Source organism: Larus michahellis, chromosome 9 (genome assembly GCF_964199755.1).
Source record: "Larus michahellis chromosome 9, bLarMic1.1, whole genome shotgun sequence".
Classification (NCBI taxonomy): domain Eukaryota; kingdom Metazoa; phylum Chordata; class Aves; order Charadriiformes; family Laridae; genus Larus; species Larus michahellis.
The window spans coordinates 38,271,042-38,292,654 of NC_133904.1; the positions used below are offsets into that span (position 1 = coordinate 38,271,042).

Here is a 21,613-nt window from a genome sequence, read left to right on the forward strand (position 1 = left end):
GATGCTCGAGCTCGGCCATACCCATGGAGCCAGGCGAGTGCAGCCGTGTGCTGCCCGTTGGGGACAGGCTGTGTTTGGGGACAGTCTGGTCCATACTGGGACTGGCAATCCCAGGTATGTGTGTACACGCTGTGCGACGTTCGCTGCCACTCGGGATCCTGAACACTGTGCTTCGCCCTGCAAAGCCAAGAACCCGCTTGAGCGGAGCAAGGGAAAATGGACTTGTCAAGGTTTGTGGTATTTAAGTTGCTGGGTATTTAACGCCTGTAACGATTCATTTTTGAGACTGTACACATATCTCGTATATATACACATACTATACACACACACACATATAAATAAATGTGTGCATGCATGCAGATATGCTGGGCTTCATGAGTCTGTCCGTACAATACCTCACCATTACCGTTGTCCCTTTCCAGACCAGGCTGACGTGGCACAGGTGACCAGGGCAGCGCTGCAGACACCCTCCAAACCCGCCAGGAACACTTGGGCTCCCCCGGTTAGATACCAATGGGAACGAAGCCCCCGACACAGTGCTGAGGAACTGGATTCTCTCCAGAAATGAGACTCGGGTTTAAAGCCTGAAAAGGTATTTCGTGTCCTGTTCCACCCCCCCGGCCCTGAGGAAGAGCTGGGAAAGGCCACCCTTGGCCTGAGCCCTTAGCTTTGGAGTCTGCCTGGCCCCCCGCTCCCCCTTGGCCCTGGGCTCGGCACGGCTCCCCTCAGCCCCCGGGGACCCCCTCAGCCCCCGGCTCCCCTCAGCCCCGTGTCCCCCTCAGCCGCGGGCTCCCCCCGGCCGCCCCGCACGGTCCCGCCCCGCCCCGCCCCGCACGGCTCCCGCAGCCGCCGCGTTTCGGGGGTGGCGGCTCCTCCCGGCAGTGCGGTAGAGCGCGGTCGCCATTGCATCACGGCGCGCACCGCGCTCGGCCGCGCCTCCATCCCGCAGCGCGGCACCGGCTCCGGCAGCGGCAGCGGGCGCTGCAGCCGCGAGGAGTGCGGGCTCCGCAGCAGCGGGGGGGAGCGACCCTCGGCCGGGCCCCAGCGCCGGTGCCGCGGCTTCGGGGCCGCGCCGGCAGGGCTGAGGCGGCGGCCGGCGCCCGCCCGGCCCCGCGGTCCGCGCAGCATCTCGGCGGCGGGGCCGGGGCTCGGCGGGATGCGCCGGCGGTGACGGGGCCGCGGGTGCCGGGCAGGGGCCTGCGCCGGCCGCCATGGGGCCCGCCTGAGCGGCGCGGCCGCGGCGCAAGACAGCGGGGCCGGCCCCTCCGCACCCCGGCGGAGGGGGGCCAGCCCCGGGCCGCCGCCGGCCCCCGGGGCGCCGCGGTCCCGGCCTAGCGGCGCGCCCCCTACGGGCGATCGGCGCGGCGGCGGCGGGCGCCCCGGGGCCGGCGGGCCGGGCATGGGCGGCGCGGCGGCGGCGGCGGCGGGCGGGCGCTGAGGAGGCGGGCGGCGGCGGCGGCAGCATGGAGGCCATCTGGCTCTACCAGTTCCGCCTGATCGTCATCGGCGACTCCACCGTGGGCAAGTCCTGCCTCATCCGCCGCTTCACCGAGGGGCGCTTCGCCCAGATCTCCGACCCCACGGTGGGCGTGGATTTCTTCTCCAGGCTGGTGGAGATCGAGCCGGGCAAGAGGATCAAGCTGCAGATCTGGGACACGGCCGGGCAGGAGCGGTTCCGGTGAGACAGGCGGCGGGGGCGGGCGGGCCGGTGCTGCGGGGCTGGGGCCGGCGCCCTCCTCCTGCCAGGCGTTTGGCGAATGAGACAAAGAAGAGTCAAATTGCACCTTTTGCCTTTTTTTCCCTCCCCCGTAGCGTACCGCTTTGTGTATCCGGGGATGGTGTCCACCCCGAGATGGCCGAGTGTGGGATGTATAGGGCATGTAGGATGTGTGGGATGCGTAGGGGAGGGGGCCGGGGCTGCGGGGATGTTTACAGCCGTCAGCCAGGAGTTGTGCATCACAGGCTGCAGCTGGGCAGGGAGAGCGCGGCTCCCCCGTGGCGCAGAGGCGGTGACCAGGGTGTTCCCGGCGGATGGCACACCTGGTTTGGTTCTCTGCGGCCACAGCAGACATCAGCTGTCCGTCGGGCAGAGAAAGGCCGGGACGAGCCCGTGGTTGTGGCTGCGCAGGGATGGACGGTGCTTTCTGGAGAGTGCCAGGCCGAGCGCTGCACCGGCACAAACAGCTTGAGAGGTTCGGCCATAGTAACCAAGACTGGATGAGGAAAAATAAAAGCGGCGTGTGGGACCATGCCAAGAGTTTCCCGCAGAACTGTATGGTAAAACCAGCAGTGGTGGCTGGAGCAGGCCCGGGGGGGGCTGGTGGTGTCAGGCGACGCATGCTGCTCAGACAGTGCTCATTTGGAAGGGCTGTGAGCGTACCTTCAGCTCCCTGCCTCCCAATTGCTGATATTTTTCACGCATCTTCAACCCTCGCCCGCTCTTTCATCCTGCTCCCTCCGGGAGCGTTTTCCTTGCTCCACATCTCTGCGCGGCTTCACACAGCTTCTACTTCTGTGCTGTAAGGACTTGCCTGAGGAATGTTTTGGTTTCATTCAATACATGAAACCTCCCCTACCCTCACCCCTCTCACTGCCTTCCTTCACATCTGTGGCGCTGGCATCTGGCCCAGGATGTGCAGTCGTCGGTCCTGATCCGCTGACAGCTTTTTCTTCTGCTACCTTGCAGCCTTTCAGGGTGAGGAGCTGGTGCTTTATTCTGCTGCGAGAGGAGGTGCTTTTGCTTGCAGTTGCATCAGCTTTCAGCTTTGGATCTCGGGCTGAGGTCTGTAGAAAACAGGCCTGGGTGCCTTCCCCAGCTTCTGCCTTTGCTGTGAAGGGCAAAAGCTGTTGGATGGCTTCAATTTCCTTTCTTTTACACACTGGGAAGTTTGGGGCCCTGGAGGCTGCTTACCCTTAGTGCTGGTGGTTGACCTGGCCTGGCACTTGGGTTGTAATGATGATGAGCAGGCGACCTTCAGCACAAGGGCAGGCTGCACTGCTCCGATGGGCAGCAGCATTCAAAGCCAGGAAGAGTGAGTGACATTAAAAAAAACACATCGTGCAACTTTGAAATGCCCTTGCAGTCTTAAATTCCCAATGTGAAAAGCTAGAGGGAAGCGAGCAAACCCAGGTGCCTTTATGGTGCACTCTGAGGTATGAAAAAAATCAGGCACAAAAGTCTGTTTGGGTTTGTCCCTTTCAAATTCACCATTAAGCCCTGTGATAAATCATGCCCCATAAAGACGGCAGCTCTTGGGCTCCTCCTGCAAGCTCTTTTTCTTGGCGAAAGGCAAAATGTAGCTATTACTGGAATAAGCTGAAGCCTCTCAGACTTGGGGGCATAGGCAAGAAGCAGGATGGTGTAGATTCTCTCCACAACCCTTAAACTTTTTTGTCCTAGCACAGGGAATTTCTTAAGAAGGAAATTTGTAAGAATAAGCTCTGATTTTTCAGAGTTCTCGGTCTTGAGCGTTTCCAGTTTGCTTTGCCTAGTTTAACCGCTGCCCCACAAGGAAGAAACCTCTGTAGTTATTTTGAAGATACCTTATTGACATTCTCTGGTCTGCAGCTGTGCTACATTTCAGCTCTTCCTGACCCCTGTTGTGAGCTCTTTCACTCTCCATAAATTAGAAGCAATTTCCGTACAGTCAAGGCTTAAATTACAGTTAAGCATATGCCATTCTATATTGCCAGATCAGCCCCAAAACATGCTCCCTGGGGCAGCGTTGAGGCTGCTTTGGAGCTGTAGAAGAGTAGGCTACAATTCTTCCTGCATCCAGCAGGTTTTGCCCATCTCCGGTTGCTCAGATAACTGTGATTTCCCTGTCTGAAACGCGGTGTTGTGTAATGCTAACAAAAGCAATAGCATGTGCAGCCCTCGCTCCCTGGAATTGTGTACCACCACCTACAGAAGAGCTGTTCCCTTCCAGCCGGCAGCTCGCCCTCAGCTGAGAGGGGAGGACTCGAACAAACAGGCGCGGACCTTGCGTACAAGAGTCCCTACCACAGCTACAGAGCAGTTCCCAGACAGAGGCAATACCTTTATTGTAAAACTTGGCCAGATAGGTGCAAATCCCCGACTTCTCTGCCTGAGCATGTATGAGCATGGCTGGAGGGAAAGTAGGAGTCTTGGAACGGAATTGGGGAGTGATACACAACGTGAAGGCAATATAGTTTGCTTCCTGAGGGTCGATAAGGAAAACAGTCTGTGGAAAAGGCTTTAAGAAAAGGCACTGGGCCCTTCAGCCAGCTTTACCTCAAAGCAGCATTCAGCTTAGATCCCGTCACGTCTTTCAGAAGTACCTGAGGCGTTGTTGATGTTGGCAGGAGGAGCCAGGGCTGATGGTGCGGAACATAAGGGAGAAGCAGAAATGCCTGTGACAGTGTGGGGGTGAATTCAAAGTGCCGATATCTGTTTGCAGCTGGCTAGATAGCAAAAGGCAGATCTAATTCCCTCAGTGCCAAATGTGCAGAGCTAATGTTGTCCCTCAGCTGGATAATTGGGAGAGAAGAAATTATCCAAATGCAGCCAACTATCTTTTTTTTCCCCCTCTTCTGGCTCTCTTCGGTTTTGGCTGTGGATTTTCACCCATCACTGCATGTCTGTTGATAAAGCAATCCTTGAAAACTCCAGTTCATCCTTTCCTGGGGCAGTTTCACTAGTTACACATACTACAGGACCAAGTAACCCCTAACAACAGTCTTGCGTGTCCAAAAAAAGGACTTGTCCCAAGGTAAAAATGCAGCAGCGCTTATGTTTTCCCAGCAAGGAAAGTTCAGGCCTGAGTGTGAATTCCTCCAGGGACTGAAATCGATCATTGCTTCTGGATTTAGAATGAATCCATGACTTTGCAGAAACACCACAGTTTTACAGCTTCTTGATTTTTCCACGTGTAGTCGTCACGGAACTGTAGCTCTGCTCAGCCTCATGGCCTCGGCTTTGCTCCATTGACCCATGTTAGCTGATTCCATGTGCTGCTTCTGCCTGCGTTGAAGTCTGCCCTTGCTCGGAAGATTGTGGAAGATGCACTCCATTCCTCAGCCCATGGTTCCAGGGTCTTTTTGGTTACTGTTTAATGTTGTCAGTATTTGGCAGGAACAAGACCAACAGTAATGCAGACTCCCCTGGGAAGCCGTTGTGTCGGTTTGCTGTAACTCGGGAGGTCAGACTGCTGTCCCTGTTAGTGTGTTAGCTGTAATGGTGTGTGCCATTGTTTTGACCAGTGGCGTAGTGGGAGAAGGTGTAGGGGTCGGTGGATGTCCCTGTGCCACGGCCCTGGCTGTACGGAGGGGAGCTGCGACCCCATGGTCTGCCTTCCAGATCTGTAACCTCCTTCTTTTATGTATCTGTCAGAGAGTGGGTGTTCGTTTTCAAATGAATCCTTTGATTTGTAACAGTGCTTCTGAACCAATGGGTTAGACAAGGTATTCAGAGCCTGGGGATGGGACTCTTTAGACTAACAGCAAAGGGCATGCAGAAATCCATGACAGAAAATAAGAGACCAAAAATGGTGGCGGGGATTCTGAACAGAGCGGCAATAAATCAGTGGGGCAGTTACCCAAGGATGAAGTCTTTAAGCCAAGATTAGTGTCTTTTTCAATGACAAGCTCTACAGAGCACAAGCTAAAAGTGCTAAGACATTGCCTGAATGGCCTCTCTGCCCTGTATTCTGCAGGGCAGATGGGCTGGTGGTAATGCTGTTTTCTTAAAAAAAGGTCTATGTTCAGAAGACCTATGTTTGGCTTAAGAAAAAAAAAATAATCAGAAGACACACACAAACAACCGAAACCCCATGTGAAAGTTGCTCTGCCTTTCTTCCCAAACAGCTGTAACTTAGACTTTTGTTGTGGCTCATTCATTTCCAGGTCCATCACCAGAGCCTACTACAGGAACTCGGTTGGCGGACTCCTCCTCTTTGACATTACAAACCGCAGGTCCTTCCAGAACGTCCACGAGTGGCTAGAGGAGACCAAGGTGCACGTCCAGCCATACCAGATCGTCTTTGTTTTGGTAGGGCACAAGTGTGACCTTGACACACAGCGGCAAGTCACCAGGCATGAGGCTGAGAAACTGGCTGCTGCATATGGTATGAAGTACATTGAGACCTCAGCTCGGGATGCCATTAACGTGGAGAAGGCCTTCACTGATCTGACTCGAGATATATACGAGCTTGTTAAAAGGGGGGACATTTCAATCCAGGAGGGATGGGAAGGGGTAAAGAGCGGGTTTGTCCCAAACGTAGTGCACTCTTCAGAAGAAGTGGTGAAATCAGATAGGCGATGCTTGTGCTGAGCTCTTCTAGTGAGGCAAGTGGTGATGAACTCTACTAACCAAACGTACTTTACTAAGTGAACTCAGTGTGACAGAAGGGAGAGCAACACTCCCGTTGTGAACAGCCTCCCACGTTGTTTTGGACACCAGAACAGACCCTGGAAAGAAATGTTCTGTTCCAAATAACCTTGCAGAGCTGGGGGCTACGAACCTAACGGAGAGTGAGTGAGGGTGCATGTAGATGTTGTAAGGAGACAGGAAGCAGAAATGAGGGGCTGCAGGAGACAGGGGAGAGTACACAGCGAGCTGAATGGGCTGGCACATGCCAGGGTACTGTACATGTCCTCTTTTGAGTAAATCCATAGCTCCATGCTGGGTATTGAAGCCACAGTATGGATACTTCATTAGTGTGACAAACGGGCAGACAGTGGGAAGGAAAGAGGACATCTTCGTTTGTGTCAGCTGTTTATTACCAGGAAGGTGGAAAGGCAGCACAGATACCGTTTCCTCATAAGGCCACCTCCACAGGAAAAGTTTACTGACATGGTATGCACACTTCTGAATTTTCTTTCTTATGTTCTTGAACCTAGTTCCATAGCAAAGAATATTCTGTGGGACTTAAAAGAGGAAAACAGTAGTTATTTGATTGGTAATTAAAATTCGAATTATTCCCCCCCCCATAGTGCTTTTCTTGCTGTGCTGAACTGGGATTCTAAGTGGCAACTCCTGCTCCAGTAGTAATTATTCAGTGCATTTACTGCCTAGGTGAGTACCTTGCAAGTACCCTGCGTTCAGGGCTTTCCAATAGAATTAAGTGCTCAAGAGCATGAAGAGAGAACCATGTCCTCATATCTTATACCTTAAGGCTGGGGTGTTGGAGCCCGGTGGGACGCGCCAACATTTCTGTCTCACTGACAGCACTGTGCTGACCTTTTGGGTGTCTTACCAGCCAGGTCCCAAGGAGGAATGGAAAGGAGGGGGGAAAACCCACCCCAACAAAATAATAAAAAAAAAAAAACTTGAAAAGCTTAACTCAGGTGCAGCAAACATCCTAAAAGGTGAGATTTGCTTTTAAAGAAGTTAAACAGCATGGAAAGCAACAGCTTCCCTCAATACTTTTTGCTGTTAAAGTGTCATTTTCTTTCTTGGCATCTGTGGAAGAAGAGAACTAGCACTGGCGAGGAGGAGCACACAACAGGAGTGTCTGAGCAGGGGGAAAGGAAAGCCACAAGACAAGCTCAAGAGCAAAAATTGTTTTCCTCCATGTTTTAATTTGACAAAAGAGGATCCATCTCAGGTTGGTCATCATGGGATGGTAGCCGTGCTACAAAAGCTAGATGTAGGTAGATGTTTTCTGGGAATGCCATTTAAAGCTTTGCTTCCGCTAAGTTTTAACTTAAGCTTTTGAAGTGCAGCAGGGTAACCGCTGTAGCAAATTAGGAAACTTCAGCCTATTAAAAGCAAACAAACAAAACTATAGTGATGATTTTTTTTTTAACTTGAGTTTGCAAGATTTATATGCCAAACTGCTAATTGGCAGGAGGGAGGGATTAGGGAAAAAACACAGGAAGCATCTAGTGTTTGATTTTACGCCTCTAAGTAGAGAAGAATAAAATACTTGTTAAAGCCTTTTAAGCTACCCCATCTATAAAAGTGTGGGTCGTCTTGACTGTTGAGTTCAGACTATTTCTCCCTTTGAACCTGGTCTCACAGTTTGCCGCGCGTGGGCAGGCCTGTATGAAGAAAAAAACCCTGTGGTTTCCATAGTAAAGCTGTAAAAAACCCTAAACACCAAACCCAGACCAACAAACAAAACCCTGAAAATGAATAACTTTTTTTTATTTTCAGTGTTCCAGGAACAATTTCAGTTCCTGGGCTCTGCAGGGGGTGTTGCAGCTGCTGGGAGGGCACTGGTGGCAAATTAAGAAGGGAGGGTGGCAATGGCCTAGCACCTTTCAGTAAGCTCGTCACTGCTAACCCCGATCGCTCTTCAACAGGCTGTAAATGTATCAAAAGGCACGTGGTACAGCCCAGTGAATTCCAGGCAGATTCAGTTGTGGGTGAGTTGAGTGACCTGAAGGTAAGAAAAAAACAAACCCACAAAAATCCCTTTACAAAATCTCTTTGTAGGTAAGGAAAGCTGAAGAGCGATGCAGAGAGCCCACGGGAGCTGGGCTGCCATGGGCTCTCATGGGCTGACGCCAGTGGAGAGCGCAAGGTTTGCTGGGACCAGGTCTGTTAGTCGCATTTTCACAAAGGCAGGGACAAACAAGTACAAACGGGTCGGTTTCTGCACTCGTACCATGGGCAGTCCCCCAAGCAACCGCTTCGGTCGTTCAGGGTCCGGCTGCTGCTGAGGTGTGTCTTGGGTTGCCTCGCTGAGGGTGGCAGAGCTGGAGTGCAACGTTCATGGCAGCTAGACGTTGGATCAAACGGTGTTTTAACAATAGTAAAATTCTTAATTCTCTGTGCAGGAACCTGGCCAGCAGAGGAAAGATCATTTTTCACAAGACAGCCAATATTTTATTTAATGGGTTTTGGACATTCCCCTTTATTGCTCCCAGAGAGAAATTCCAGAAAGCCTAAATCAGTAAGTGCATTCAGGCCTCTAGAGTAAATCTTCAGTTTAAAAATATGTGTCGTAATTCTAAAGAGGAACAGTACAGAAGAAAATGTACACAGTCTTAACTACTTAGAGGTAATAAATGGTTATATTAAATGATAGAGAAATCATTATACACATCTTTTTCTAATTCCTTGCATTTTCTAGACAGCTTATTAAAATATAGCAAATGTAGATTCATCTGTACAAAATTTGGAATGTTTTTTCTAAGACGAAGAACTTATAGGATATGCTAAGAATTCTTTTCTAACAACTGGTTTTAATGCTTTGACTTCTAGTGCAAGAGGGATTTAGGGAAATCAGAAGGTGATACCTTTCACAGGATAAAGGTCAGGAGCTCTTTTACTCTAGGACAAAAAGAAAAAAAAAGAGAAAAAGCTAACTTTCTGTGGTCTCTACCACATCTTAAAAAACAATCTGCATGTTAGATTGAAATTGCTCAGAACCTCCAGAATAAAAGCGTACTATACACTTTCCTCGCTTTCTGTTATGCACTGTAACGAAATGTGAAAATAATGCTGTATTTAGCTGTCTGTATGTGACTGAAAAATATGCTTGTATTTAGCAAAATGGTTACTATGTGATAATGTGAAATTTAAAACTTGTAAAGAAACAAGTGGTGGGGTTTTTTTTCCTTTCCCTTTCCCCATTCTTTACCAGTGAGCGATCCACTACCTGTACCACTTCTGTACCCCCGCCACCACTGAAAGCCGAACGGGGCCTGGCTCAGCAATAACCTGCTATATGTCTTTGAAGGCCCAATGCTTCCACCTTCAGACCCAGCCAGCTCCCCCACTGGGAAAAGACAGCGCAGCTATGGAAACACTGGCCATTCTACAACAAAACAGAAAACCCCGACCAAAGGCAGCCTTAGCCCCTCCAGGAGGCCTTGCTCAGCAGCGGGCAGGACTAGCGACACAAGAGCCAAAACAACGCCTGCAAACTGCCTGCCTGTTCTTACTCAAAGTAACAAAGACTTAATAGTGAAGGACAGAGCAATAGTGGATGAGGATCAGCCATAGGATAGCTTCAGTTCTTGTCTATGAGTTTGGGGGTTTTTTTGTGGTGTTTATTTTTTTATTTGCTTCATATCAAACAAAAGAAAACCACCCAAAACAAGCATTACGATGGCCAGAGCTGTCTCCCATCCCCCCCCTCCCCCAAGCCAGGTACCTTTTGAACCTACTGAGCCGTCACCCCCCATCCCCAGCATTAGGTCATTGCCAGTCGCACACAGTACTTATTTTGCTCGTGCAGAAATGCTTAACTCGACAGTTCATTGTGCGCAACAAAGGCAGGCGATTGCTGCCGTAGGACCAGCCAGAGGGAGGGGGGAGCACGCTCTCGCCTGTGGGGACCTCATTAATCCAAAGCGAAGAGAAAATTGCACGAGAAATCAGGAGGTGTTGCAGACGCCTTTCACGGCTTTGCTGATGCTCTTGAAAAGAAAGGGAGCGAGGGCAGCCCAAGCAGCCCCACACGCAGCACAGTGTAGCAGGGGGCAGGTACTTGTTAGTCAAATAATACATGGGATCTAAATGTTTCTCTGCTACAGCCAAAGCCCCTGGCACAAACAGTACGGCCCTGCAGGAACCGTACGGATGAGCCAAGCCCAGGTACTTCCTTGTGGTGAGGATTTACCCATTTTATGCTCAGCCCTGCAGCTCGTACTCTTTCACAGCCCCAGCGCTGTCCCATCAGTTGCTTGTATTGACAAATTCAGATGCGCTGACTCACGCCCTGCCGTCACTCAAGCCAGAATTCTGGTATTTTCATGTCTGCTGCTTCAACTGTATTTTTTCACCCCCCCTGCCCCAATTAAGGGAAGGAAACATTTTAAAAGACCACACATCAGATTCCTGACTTTCTCACGCAAAGAAAGATGCACAAAAACAGGTGTTTGCCACAACTGTTTAGTTTTACTATTTTAATATCATGAAATAAAAGTACAAAAAATTTACAGGTATATTGTTTCTTACATGAAGACCAAACAGTTAACATTTGCATTTAATTTGCAGCGAAACCTGTATTCTCATCACAGAATGTGAATATTAGCCACTGACATCACCACTGAGCATTTCATTGTAGAAAGAAACTGCAGAGGTAAAAGGCAACAATCTCGCAAGGCTTCATAAGAACCAAAAAAATATTCCGACTGCTAACACCAGAAGTCACGCTTCAGTAAACCTTATCTCATACAGGTTTCACCACCTGGGAGGCTGAGAGTGTTAAGACATTTGAACTGGACATCTTGTCTAAGGGATGGTAAATAGGGGGTTTCTTGTTTACAGGCTATCAGCATTTTGGTGTCATTTTTCCAGGCATTTGCAAAAACAAGCAGCGTGTGCACGTGTATGAAAAGGAACGGGGAGACATCACCCGCCGTCTCGACATCGCTTGTGCTGTTCACACCATTTACCGCTCTTTGAAGACAAGTCACAAACTGCTGTATGTAAAGTGCTGAGAGTTCAGTAACAGGCAGTTAACTAACCAGTAGCTATTAAAAACGAGTTTATCCAAAGTGGATATCCAGGAATGCTTCGGATTGATGCTGCCAATTAACTGACTGAAACAAAATCCAAGACTTCACTGTATTTTCTCTGTCTCCTAGAACATTACAGCTGCATGTCTTCCCTTGCAAGTCGACTTTTAAGTTCATCAGCTGTACACAGAGATTAAAAAGTAAACCCCTGCATTGCCTCAACCTGCTAAAACGTCAGACTCCATTTCATACGTGCCCCTCAACTTTTCAGACAAGTTTTCAGGTAGAAATTTATTTATGACAGACTGGTCTGATCAAAATACTACGTCATCTGCTGGACTGTGTGGTGCCTTTTCAAATATTTCATGAAGCATGCATGAAACCAAATTTTTGAGTTTACAAATAAATAAAATGGTGCTCACCATTAGGTTTCATATATTTTACCATTTACTGAAATGCTTAAAGTAACTCAGTCCCTTGAGAATGAACTTGGGGGTGTTTAAATAAAAAATATTTGGAAATTGAAACCACATTTAAAATTGGCAAAACTATGCTTTGTTTTTGGAAGGGTCTTGCTTGTTTCTTCTCTTTACATCCCAATTATAAACTCTAGCCATATCTGGGAGCGTGGAATTAAGGAAACAGTTCATGCATTCAGAAAAGAAAAAAAAAAAACAAAAAGAAAGAAAGAAAGGAGAAAAGCAGGTTATACACTTCACTTACTTGTAACAGTCAATATAGAAACCATTTAATGACAGAGTTGACGGTGCACAACCTTAATGCACAGGAATACTAGTAACTGTTATTAACTGCAGCATTTATACCATTTACTTAAAAACCTCCAAAAAGATATTAAAGAGAAACACACTTTTAAGTTTTACTTACAGCTACGCTTTTCTTATTTCAGCCAGCGTGCCCACATCATCTCTATTTGCACATTTCAGGCATCCGTAACTTCTTGCAGCACTAAGCTGAAGTATCAACTTGAAAAAACCAGTCACTGTCGTGCCTTCATTTACTACATTTAATGCTTCAGTTGATGGCTAACCTCACCATTAAAACAGTTTTAAAGCAGAAAGTATAAAAAATAAAGTTAAGCAATGCCTAAGCTAGCAGCAAGCTTGCTGCACCAGGGCTTGTGTTGCTTGGCGAATGTTGGGATGGCAGCGGAATTGGGTATCATTAGCAATAGCCCAAAGAACAACGTTCATACGCTCTAGAGAGGAAGGAAGAGTCGCTTTGCTTTGAAATGGCCACCTGGCCATCGATCCCCAGCACCCACCCATGCTTCCACCTCGCTCCCAGTCAGGGTTTGCAGCCACCCCAGTAGGTTTCACGGGGACCCAGTGACAAACACAAGCTTTCCTCCATCTAACACACCAGCCCTGGGCTCAGCGCCGGAAGCACAGTATCCCCTTTCACTGCTAGACACGGCTAAGTTCCTGGAGCGCTACAGAATTTTAAGGGCAGCCAGCCTAAGATAAAACCACGTCAGGAAATTAGTTTTTTACCCATGTTAGCTTGCACGTAACACCTCTTCCCCTGCAAATAATAAAAAAAAAGGATACTGACTTCTGTAGTGGTGAACTGATCTCTAAGAAAATCCAGGTCTTCCTCTAGAAGGTCAAGATTTCTTGTGGCTGTTGACAAATTCTTCTCTAACAGCGCCTGAGCTTCATCAATATCATATTCAAGCATCACATTGGCCTAAAAAAAGAAAGATTGATAAAAGCTTTTACTCTTGCATTGTAAGGAATAAGCCATAGCAGACTTATTTCAGGCTGTTGTTTATAACTTCTTGCATTAACGAAAGGCTGTCCTGACAGGCCAAGACAACAAGGTTCAGGACGAGCAATGCCTGAAGCCACTCATGGCCTCCAGCGCTTCAGTAACTGAGTAATAAATCCCTCTAGTGACTTAAAATGTCCTCTTCCTACAGCTAAGCAACAAGGGATTTCTCTCCCTGTGGATTGCATTCATCCTTTCAGGTATCAGTGTCCCATCTTCACCATATGTGAAAAGCGAGACACTTCACATTTCTCAGCAGCACCTTTCAAGTGTCGCACAACCCTACAGACAATTTTTGCTGCAGTCAAGATTACCCTTAGGATCTCTGTGTGGAACACTGACAAACAGCCTAAAGCACTGGCCATTAATGAGAAGTGTTACAGGTATTTAAAGATACAACATGTATAAAAAGTCCTATCCTATACCGTGGTGGTTTTTAATCTCCAAATCTTGATTTCACTAAGAAGCTACCACATGAAGAGATTTAAGAGCAGTATCGAGTGAAGATGTACCAATGAAGCTTTGTCCCATTCAAGAACTGCACTGAGCAGAGCCACTAACTGGACAGGATCCCAGGGAGCGCCACACAGAGCTGCAAGAGTGAAATAAGCCATTCTTCTTGTAAAATAACTGGAAGACATAGTTTCCCCAATAATACGCACAGGCCAACATGCGGACTGTAAGCAACAAGGAGGATCAAGGCAGAAGGCCAAGAACACCTAAACATAAGAAACTGCTTGTGGCATTTTATTATCGCTTTTCTGTATGAACCATCAATAGGATGATCTTTCTCTGATATTCTGTTACCAAATAAACCTGGGATGCTCCCTGCAAGGCAATGTTTCTGAAGTCTTAAAACAGTCTCCTGAAAGCAACAGGTATCAGACAAATCTCTTTTTACGATAGAAAAGAAGTGGGAGAGGTTGGGAGTAACTGCCCAATCACTTTGGATGCTGCACATGTCAGCAACGTTTCTGTCCCAACCAAGTGGTTTTGTTTGGCAGCTAACACAGGGATTCGGGAACATCTGGGATTTAGAAGTCTCAAAATAAACATTAGCAGGTTATCTCCACATATAAGGAAGCCTCTGAATACAAAATATCCCAATCTGATATCACTTAAGTACTTGGAATTCTGTGTTTTGAGCTCTGATCCCACCAGTCTTTGGCACAAATTCCACTCTAAATGCTGGCAAGTACCTGTGAGTAACAGAAATTCCATCTTTCCCTAAAAACGTGCACGAAAAGGGAAAGCAAGATGCTAAATCCAAATAATGTAGAGAAGATGGGAAGCTACTTGCCAAATTAAGTTATTTTGCTGGGCACATTCCCATCCCAGGTAATGCTGGGTGGTACTTTGAACCACAAAGTGACAGAAGTGATACGAAAAACATTCATGGATATGCTTTTTGGAAAGAACGATCCAGCAAAATCACAATTCTCTGAAGTCTCACTGTTCAGGCACCGACTAAAATCGAACATAAAACCTTCGCTAACGCATTGACATTGTCTGGTTAGGTTTGCCCTGCTGAGAGGACACAGCTCCACTGTGCTCTCATCAACACAATTCCGCCCGTAGCCACTAGAAGTACAGATGAGACAGCAGCAAACACTGTCTTTTACAAGCCTTTTATAAGTTATTTAAACAGTTTCAGAGAAAGTTCCATTTTACTTACCCCCAACCACAAACAAACTTTATCTGTAGGAGGAACTGAGGCTTTGCAGTAGAGATTATCTGCCAATAAAAATCTGGTTTCCATTGGATTTGTGGAATCCTTAAGACAAATGATAAAACTTAAAATTGCTATTTTCACTGGAAACTTATGTCAAAGACACAAAACTTACAGTAAAGAGCACACTTTTCTGCTTTTTGCCATAAATACAGTATTAACTTTGGTGGAACTCTATGTAATTTTACTTCAACATTAAAGTTAGAGCTCCAAGAATAAAGCATTTTAAGAAGATAAACAACATAGAAACCTTTATAAAGAATAGAGATGAATTCAAAGCTTAGCTGCACTCTAATACACTATTAAAAGTGAAGTTTGCATTACAAACATTAACTTTTTTTGAACTAGCTTTCAAAAAGTACTACATACCTTTAAAAACAATTCTGTTATTTATAAAGGCATATTAAGTGTGCTCTCCAAAACATTTCTTGCAATGTGTTCTGTTAGGGTGGAAAGGTAGTTAGCTTTTCTCATACTCGTTAGATATTCAAAATAGTTTACCTTTTTCTTCTGCATGTGTTTTAAAATTTCTAATGTCTGTTTAATTTCAGGAATCTGACTTTTTAGCCTGTGAATTAACAACAGTCATAATTTATTATTTTACAGAGACACAAAGTTTCCTAAACAAGTGATCAGTTTTAGTATACAATCCAACCTCCATTCCAAAACTCGAAACTCGTAACAGCTTTCCAGGCTTACAAACGCAGGTTTGAAAGGTACGGCATGTAAAGGCATCTCAGCTGCAGCTTCACCTGCCTCTGCGTACTGAGGCTCACTGGTTTTCTGAAGCAGAGCAATACACACAGCTTTCACGCTGGAACACACACTTATTAGCAGATATCTGTTTGCCAAAATTGTATATTTTTGCATATTTCTGATCTCCCCGGAGGAGAGGGAAACCTCAGCAGAAACACAGATAAAAGACACCATAGGTAAAACAAAACAAGTGCGTTTCTTCTGAGGTCCACAAACTTATTGTAACAAACAGTTTAGAGCTACAAGAGTCGGCACTGTTAAAATGAAAGCTCTCTCCAGAGTTCAGGGCATCCCCCTCCTCGCAGGCGCTGGTTCCCCCCTGCAGCCAGCAGTGACTGCCAAAGCAGCCTCCAGGTGGAAATTACGAGGGGTACTTTTTCCATGAAAGAAGTTTAATCTAAATAAAACATTACTTGAAGCTTTGATTTTAGCTTTTAAAAATTTGCTTCTTGTCTAGCTTCAGATCAAGACTGAAGCTACTGAAGAGAGATGGGATTAGTAAACCAAAAGTTACAGGCTCGGTACAGTAGTCATTTGACAAAAACGTATTCATATTTACACTAGGCTACACAAAATTAAGAGACTATAGCGGTACTTTTTCACCTTAAAGGTTAAGGACCAATTCAGCAACACTGTAAATTCTTTTGCACTTAATTCTCAGAAGAGGGAAAAAAAAAAGCTGGGCTCTCCTGAAAGTACTGCAAATATTAGCTCTCCTAACATCAACTTTTTACTTCTTGGGATATTTAAAAAAATTAGACTTATTTTTAAAAAAAAAAAAATAGAACTGTGCTAAACATTTCACAATTCTGCAAAAATTATGACTTACCTCCTTTTCTTTTGAGCAAGATTAAGTTCCAAAAATTTATACTTCTGATACTGCTCATCCAACTTCTTAAGAACTACATCTGCTGTCTCATTTCCAGGCTGTTTCATAAAAGAATCTACATCTTCCTTTAAGGGGAGAAAGAAACCCTCAGCGTTAGAAGAGTTTTACAGAAATGCTAGATACAGTCATGCTATCATCCTACTGCAGCTAAGCCTGAAGGGGTTTTTATATGTAAACAAACTTCTATTTTTCTGGAGCGAAGTACAACATCATTTTGTTTCCTTTCTTAGTCACCTTTTCACTTCCCCCTCCCCTATTCTTTTCATCAGGGAACTACAGAATGGGTGCAAGGGTTATTTCATACCCATATTTGCCAGTACCTTGTTAATGGTGCTATTAGTCCCAGACGATGTCAAATGACACCTAACGGGGATGGACATCCTCAGACCACAGCTAAACTTTGGTTTCCTATCTGTAAAGCGGGGATAATGCTTCTCTGTGGCTAATCAGATTATGGACTATTTAGGATAAGACTGATGAAGGAAAAGAATCACGGCCCGATCAAGCACGTTGTGGCAGAGAAAGAGGCAAAGTGGGGAAGACTGTGGTATCTGCTCGGGCAGGCTTTACGGTAGTAAACAGCTTGTCTCCAAAAGCTCCTTCTATCCTCAGCAGAAAGTCACGGAAACCTCTGGAGAACAATTCCAGCCAGTCCTACCATCAACTGGAAAAGTAGCCAAAGACAGGCCCGAGCAGGCAAGGATGCTGACCTCTGCAAGCGCCTCCTTCAGACTCCCATGAAGCAGTTCATCTGCCTGCAGGCAATGTTCTCAGCCTCCTGCATCAGGCCGGAGATGAACCACTCCTTTCTGACCTTGACAAATTTACCTATGTGTAATTCAACATGATCACGCGCATCCACTGGGGTAATTCTGTCCTTAGTTGTCTCCATAGCTCTGTAAACTCTGATGGAAGTCTACCACAGGCCTCTTCAGCTTCTCCTTTTTAACGAGGTGTTTCCATTCCAGTAGTTTCACATCAAACATTATATAAGTAATAGCAGACACAGAGGTGGTTCCCCTCATTATGACTCCTAAGCTCTCTTGGGTAAAGAAACTTACTATGAAATTACCAAAGCCGGTAAGATGTCACACGCCTTCCTTATCATTAAGGAAACAGTACTGCAGTAGAAATATGAACTCCACAACAGACCGCAGCAGGCAGCACGATCTAGGTGGTGCAACAGAACTCAAGAGACCGCATTTCAGACTAACTGCCCGAGGAACACCTTAAGCTACCTCACGGACAACAGAAGGAGAAGCCTTCCTGCCTCCTCATGAAGCCTGTAGAGAAGCTTTAACCAAAAAAAACCCCAAGGACTAGATTCAGGCAAGTGTTGTAGAAGTGAGGCCTGAGGATGTTCTGAAATGAAACTCCCTCTTGTGGAAGCCATTCTGCTCAGGAAAATCACCCAAGACAGAAAGAAAAAAGCAAGTGGGCAACAACTCTCCCCACACACAGCCTGGCACCCCACCTCTGCCTCAGCTCATGTCTGTTTGTACAGACAGACAAGACAGAACCCAAGTCCTCCTGAAACGAAGATGATGAGAAATGAATCCAGACACCCTGTGTACTGGTGATCTCCTCCCACTACGTAACGCCCCAGTCCAAGGCGGGCTCAGATTTACCACCCAGGATTTCCAACTGCAACTTCCAAGTCCTGCTGGTTGGGCTTTTGGTCCGTCCTACCCAACTGGAAGGCTGAGACACGGTCACTTCTTTGAGCCTGAACAGAACAGCTTTGCAGCTGAGCTGGGTGTCAACGCTATCAGGATCCCTGCTTCACGGCGTGTCACGCAGCATCTCAACTGCAGAATTACCTTACAGCTTCTGCAAGGACCTGCCAAAACTCCTCTCTATCTTTTTAGGAAGAAAATTCACTGGCAAGTGGCAAATGGCAAAATGCCACTGTTGTACACTGCAAGGTAACACAGTCTTTGCAAACTTCAAGCCAAGCCACACGAATGCTCCGTAGAAGCCCTGAAACAGAGCAGCACAGCACGTTCCCACACAGCCTTATGTTTATCTTTTGAGTGATGACCCAAATAAAGCGCTGCAGGCACTGGCTCTGCTTCTGCAGAGAGCTATCATCACCTATGGGCATATACAAAGAAGATAACAAAAGAGACACGTTTTCAGATTTGCATCCCTTGTCTTCCCACTCACAGGCATGCTGAGAAAGGCAGAATAAGGCAGGCGTTTTCTTTGGAAACATCTAGACAACAGCTCAAAAGAAAAGAGTTGAAAGTTCTACTATTTGGAGTGTTTTTTTAAGCTCCAATGAAACGCTGAGTTAGTGCTTAATGTCACCTGAAATTCTGGAGAGGCACAAGGATCCACAGATCAATGCCTAAGGAAAGGTATCCACCATCAGTTGTTTGAAGAGCCTTTACTGAACCAGGACACTTACAGAAATCATCTCTGAAGACAAGATTCACAGAAAGATGGCCCATGTAGCACGGGGAGGGGGGAACATCAAACAAGTGATCAGGAGGTCTTTATCGTCATGAGAGTTTTAAAAGAGAAACCTGTTATCTGAAGAGAAAAGCTGTAATAAAAAACAGCCTCCAGACACCAGTATTTTCACTTTGTGGAGCAGAATACCATTAAAAACTTCTTATCATGTGCTTATTTTGAATTTAAAAAGTCTATCTTAACATCTACATCCAAATACTCCAAGATCATCACCGAGGCCCTCTTCTGCAGAGACATCTGTATTTGACTAGAGCACCTCTCAAAATGGAGAATTAAGAAACTTCAATGGGTTTTAGATCCAGAGATGGGGTTATGAAGAACAGAAGCCAGAACTAAGCCACGACCCCCAGAACTCTCCCAGATCGCAGGGTACAGCACAGGAGATACTTCAGACACAAGTATCAAAAGGGAACAACGTGGAACCAAACACAAACTGCTTCGACAGCTACCAGCATGAGAATGAGGGATGTGACGGACGCCCTCAAAGTGTTTGCTGAGGCTGGTTGTCTCCTGTTCCCTGCCAGGGTGGCCACCTCCACCGTAGGGTCAGCACAGACCAAAAGTTCTCCTCTGTCATGACAGCTGAGATGTCGTAGGGCAGCTGAGGCCATGGCCCTTTCCCTTCACTTGCACCCACATTAGTCTCCCATAAAGGGGTGGAAGGAAGCTACCCGCGGGCAGCAATGGTTTTTACATCCCAGTAAGATTTGCCAGACACCAATAATTGTCAAAGAACCTTAAAGAAAAGGTAAGATCTGGATGCACTGAGAGCAAGCGTGTCGTACCTGTTTAGTGAGGACCTATGCTCTAGCCAGGCACAGGGGTAATACAAGCACTACACCTAGAAATACCAAAATGCAAGTCAAATCGAATTACTTCTCTAAGAGCTGTCACACCTGAGCAGTCCAAATCGCTCTGGGAAAGATATCAAGGAAAATATAAATTTTCAAAGTCCAAGAAAATCTCAGTGATAAAGCAGCACGATAAACAAAGCATTCAGGGCAGACATCTGGCGTTTCAAGGTGACACCAAGGCAGCCGGGTATGGCCAGTCTGATCAATACTGATCGATCAAGCGAAATAAAGTAACAACCAAGACAGCACACCGAGAGCTGGCTTACAACTGATAATTTTGATGTTACATCACCGTCTAAGTCGATGAATTCTTCTTTTCAACCAGTTAACAGAATTATTAAATGCTTGGTAAATCGGATGAACAAGTTCAGCCTGTTTCCCGAAACACGCGCGTTTGTTGGGTTTTGAGAAGTTGGGAACCCGAGCTGGGCACGGCGGCCGCGCCCGCAGAGCGGTTCTGCTGCACAGCGAGCACCAGACGCGAGCGGAGGATGCGGGGGAAGGCCCCGGGGCACCGAAACCCTCTCGGAGCGGGGTTCGGCGCCACCCGAGACGCAGGAGGCGCGGAAGGCCGCGCTCGGCGCAGGAACCAGGGCTTGGGACGGGTGACTGGAGGGTGCGCTCGTCCCGCGCGGCGGCCCGGCGGGAGGGCTGGCCAGCGGGACGCCGTGACGCTTAAAGCGGGGACGGGGGTTTGCTGCAAAGTCAACGCGCAGTAACGCCGAGAGAATCCGAATAAAGCAACTCGCCCCGTAAGAACCCCCAGGACTGAGGCACCCCCCGCCCCACCCCGGGCACAGACCCCCGCCGGCGTCGGGGGAGCAGACGCGCGGCGCCGCGGAGCTGCCCCAAGGCAGCCCGGGGGAGCGGCGGGGCCGGGAGGGGCAGCCCCGCCGCCCGCGCCCCCTCAGGCACCGCCCGCCGCCGCCGCCGCCGCCTCACGGGGGACGGGCCCGGCTGCCGGCGCGCGGCCCCGCCCCGCCCCCCGGAACCACCCCTCGGCCCCGGCCCGGCCGGCGGAGGCGCCGCTCACCACGAAGACGGCCTCGGGGATGCCGAGCGGGCCGCGCTTCTCGCCCGCCGCCGCCTCGCCGCACCCTGTCTCGCTGCTGGTGGCCGCCGCCATCTTGGGGAAACGAGGGTGCGTGCGCGGCTCTTCGTCAGGACGCTGGAGACTTACGTCATCGCGTCAGCGCCGAGGGCGACCCCACGCATTGGCTGTCGGGCTTTGAGTGACGCGATGACGCGCGGGCGGTGGCCGCCCGACGGCGTCGTCCATTGGTGGGCTGGGGCATAGGGCGGGCGGGGGGAGCTGTCGTGATACGTTTAAACTTCTACCACGCCATTGCGTCACGTGCTCGCTGGTGCGACAGCGCGGGAGGGGCGAGTGGCCGGCGGCCGGGCGGGGCCGGGGGGCGGGACGAGGCTGCGGGCGGGCGGGCCTCACCCCCGGCCGCCGCCCGGCCCGGCGGGGCTGGTGAAGGGGATCAGGCTCCGCGGAGAGCAGCTGTTGACGGTATTTGCCTTCAGTTTTGTCTCTTCCAGGCCCTTCGCGCTCTGCGGGCACGGCGGCTGGCGACTGAACTTCAGAGAAGCCAAACGGAAGCCCAGCCGCGCCGGGGGAAGCCGCGAACGCTCCGCAGTTACAGGTTCTCACGCTGCCCCTTTCCCACGGCAAGATGCGGGTCTGCGGAAACGCCCCTGGCACTGACCCTGCGGCGGCCAGCCGCCCCGTGACACACCGGC

General features: G+C 48.4%; 2 protein-coding genes across 4 annotated transcripts; one reads left to right on the forward strand and one right to left on the reverse strand.

The window, feature by feature from the left end:
• The first annotated feature begins 1,340 nt into the window (after positions 1 to 1,340).
• On the forward strand, positions 1,341 to 9,510 carry RAB39B (RAB39B, member RAS oncogene family). Its single transcript, XM_074600770.1, has 2 exons — positions 1,341 to 1,678; positions 5,866 to 9,510. The coding sequence occupies exons 1-2, from the start codon at positions 1,464 to 1,466 to the stop codon at positions 6,290 to 6,292; spliced, it is 642 nt and encodes a 213-aa protein (XP_074456871.1). The 5' UTR covers positions 1,341 to 1,463; the 3' UTR covers positions 6,293 to 9,510.
• A 1,283-nt stretch (positions 9,511 to 10,793) lies between these two features.
• On the reverse strand, positions 10,794 to 21,223 carry VBP1 (VHL binding protein 1). 3 transcript variants are annotated; one of them, XM_074600771.1, is made up of 6 exons: positions 20,901 to 21,223; positions 16,479 to 16,603; positions 15,395 to 15,461; positions 14,840 to 14,938; positions 12,945 to 13,083; positions 10,794 to 11,995 (listed from the first exon to the last, which is right to left on the reverse strand). In XM_074600771.1, the coding sequence occupies exons 1-6, from the start codon at positions 20,991 to 20,993 to the stop codon at positions 11,925 to 11,927; spliced, it is 594 nt and encodes a 197-aa protein (XP_074456872.1). In that variant the 5' UTR covers positions 20,994 to 21,223; the 3' UTR covers positions 10,794 to 11,924. The 3 variants fall into 3 exon arrangements, with proteins under 3 accessions (XP_074456872.1, XP_074456873.1, XP_074456874.1); XM_074600772.1 differs by lacking the exon at positions 20,901 to 21,223 and adding an exon at positions 16,859 to 20,600; XM_074600773.1 differs by lacking the exon at positions 10,794 to 11,995 and adding an exon at positions 12,008 to 12,851 and having other exon boundaries at positions 12,949 to 13,083; positions 20,901 to 21,069.
• Positions 21,224 to 21,613: the final 390 nt, after the last annotated feature.

What these genes read in the sequence shown, in the direction of transcription:
- RAB39B (XM_074600770.1), top strand. Translation starts at nt 1,464, where the DNA reads ATGGAGGCCATCTGGCTCTACCAGTTCCGCCTGATCGTCATCGGCGAC. An exon ending in GCCGGGCAGGAGCGGTTCCG is followed by an intron (nt 1,679 to 5,865) that starts GTGAGACAGGCG and finishes ATTCATTTCCAG; the next exon opens with GTCCATCACCAGAGCCTACT.
- VBP1 (XM_074600771.1), bottom strand. Translation starts at nt 20,993, where the DNA reads ATGGCGGCGGCCACCAGCAGCGAGACAGGGTGCGGCGAGGCGGCGGCG. An exon ending in TCCCCGAGGCCGTCTTCGTG is followed by an intron (nt 16,604 to 20,900) that starts GTGAGCGGCGCC and finishes CTCCCCTTAAAG; the next exon opens with GAAGATGTAGATTCTTTTAT. An exon ending in AACACATGCAGAAGAAAAAG is followed by an intron (nt 14,939 to 15,394) that starts GTAAACTATTTT and finishes ATTTGTCTTAAG; the next exon opens with GATTCCACAAATCCAATGGA.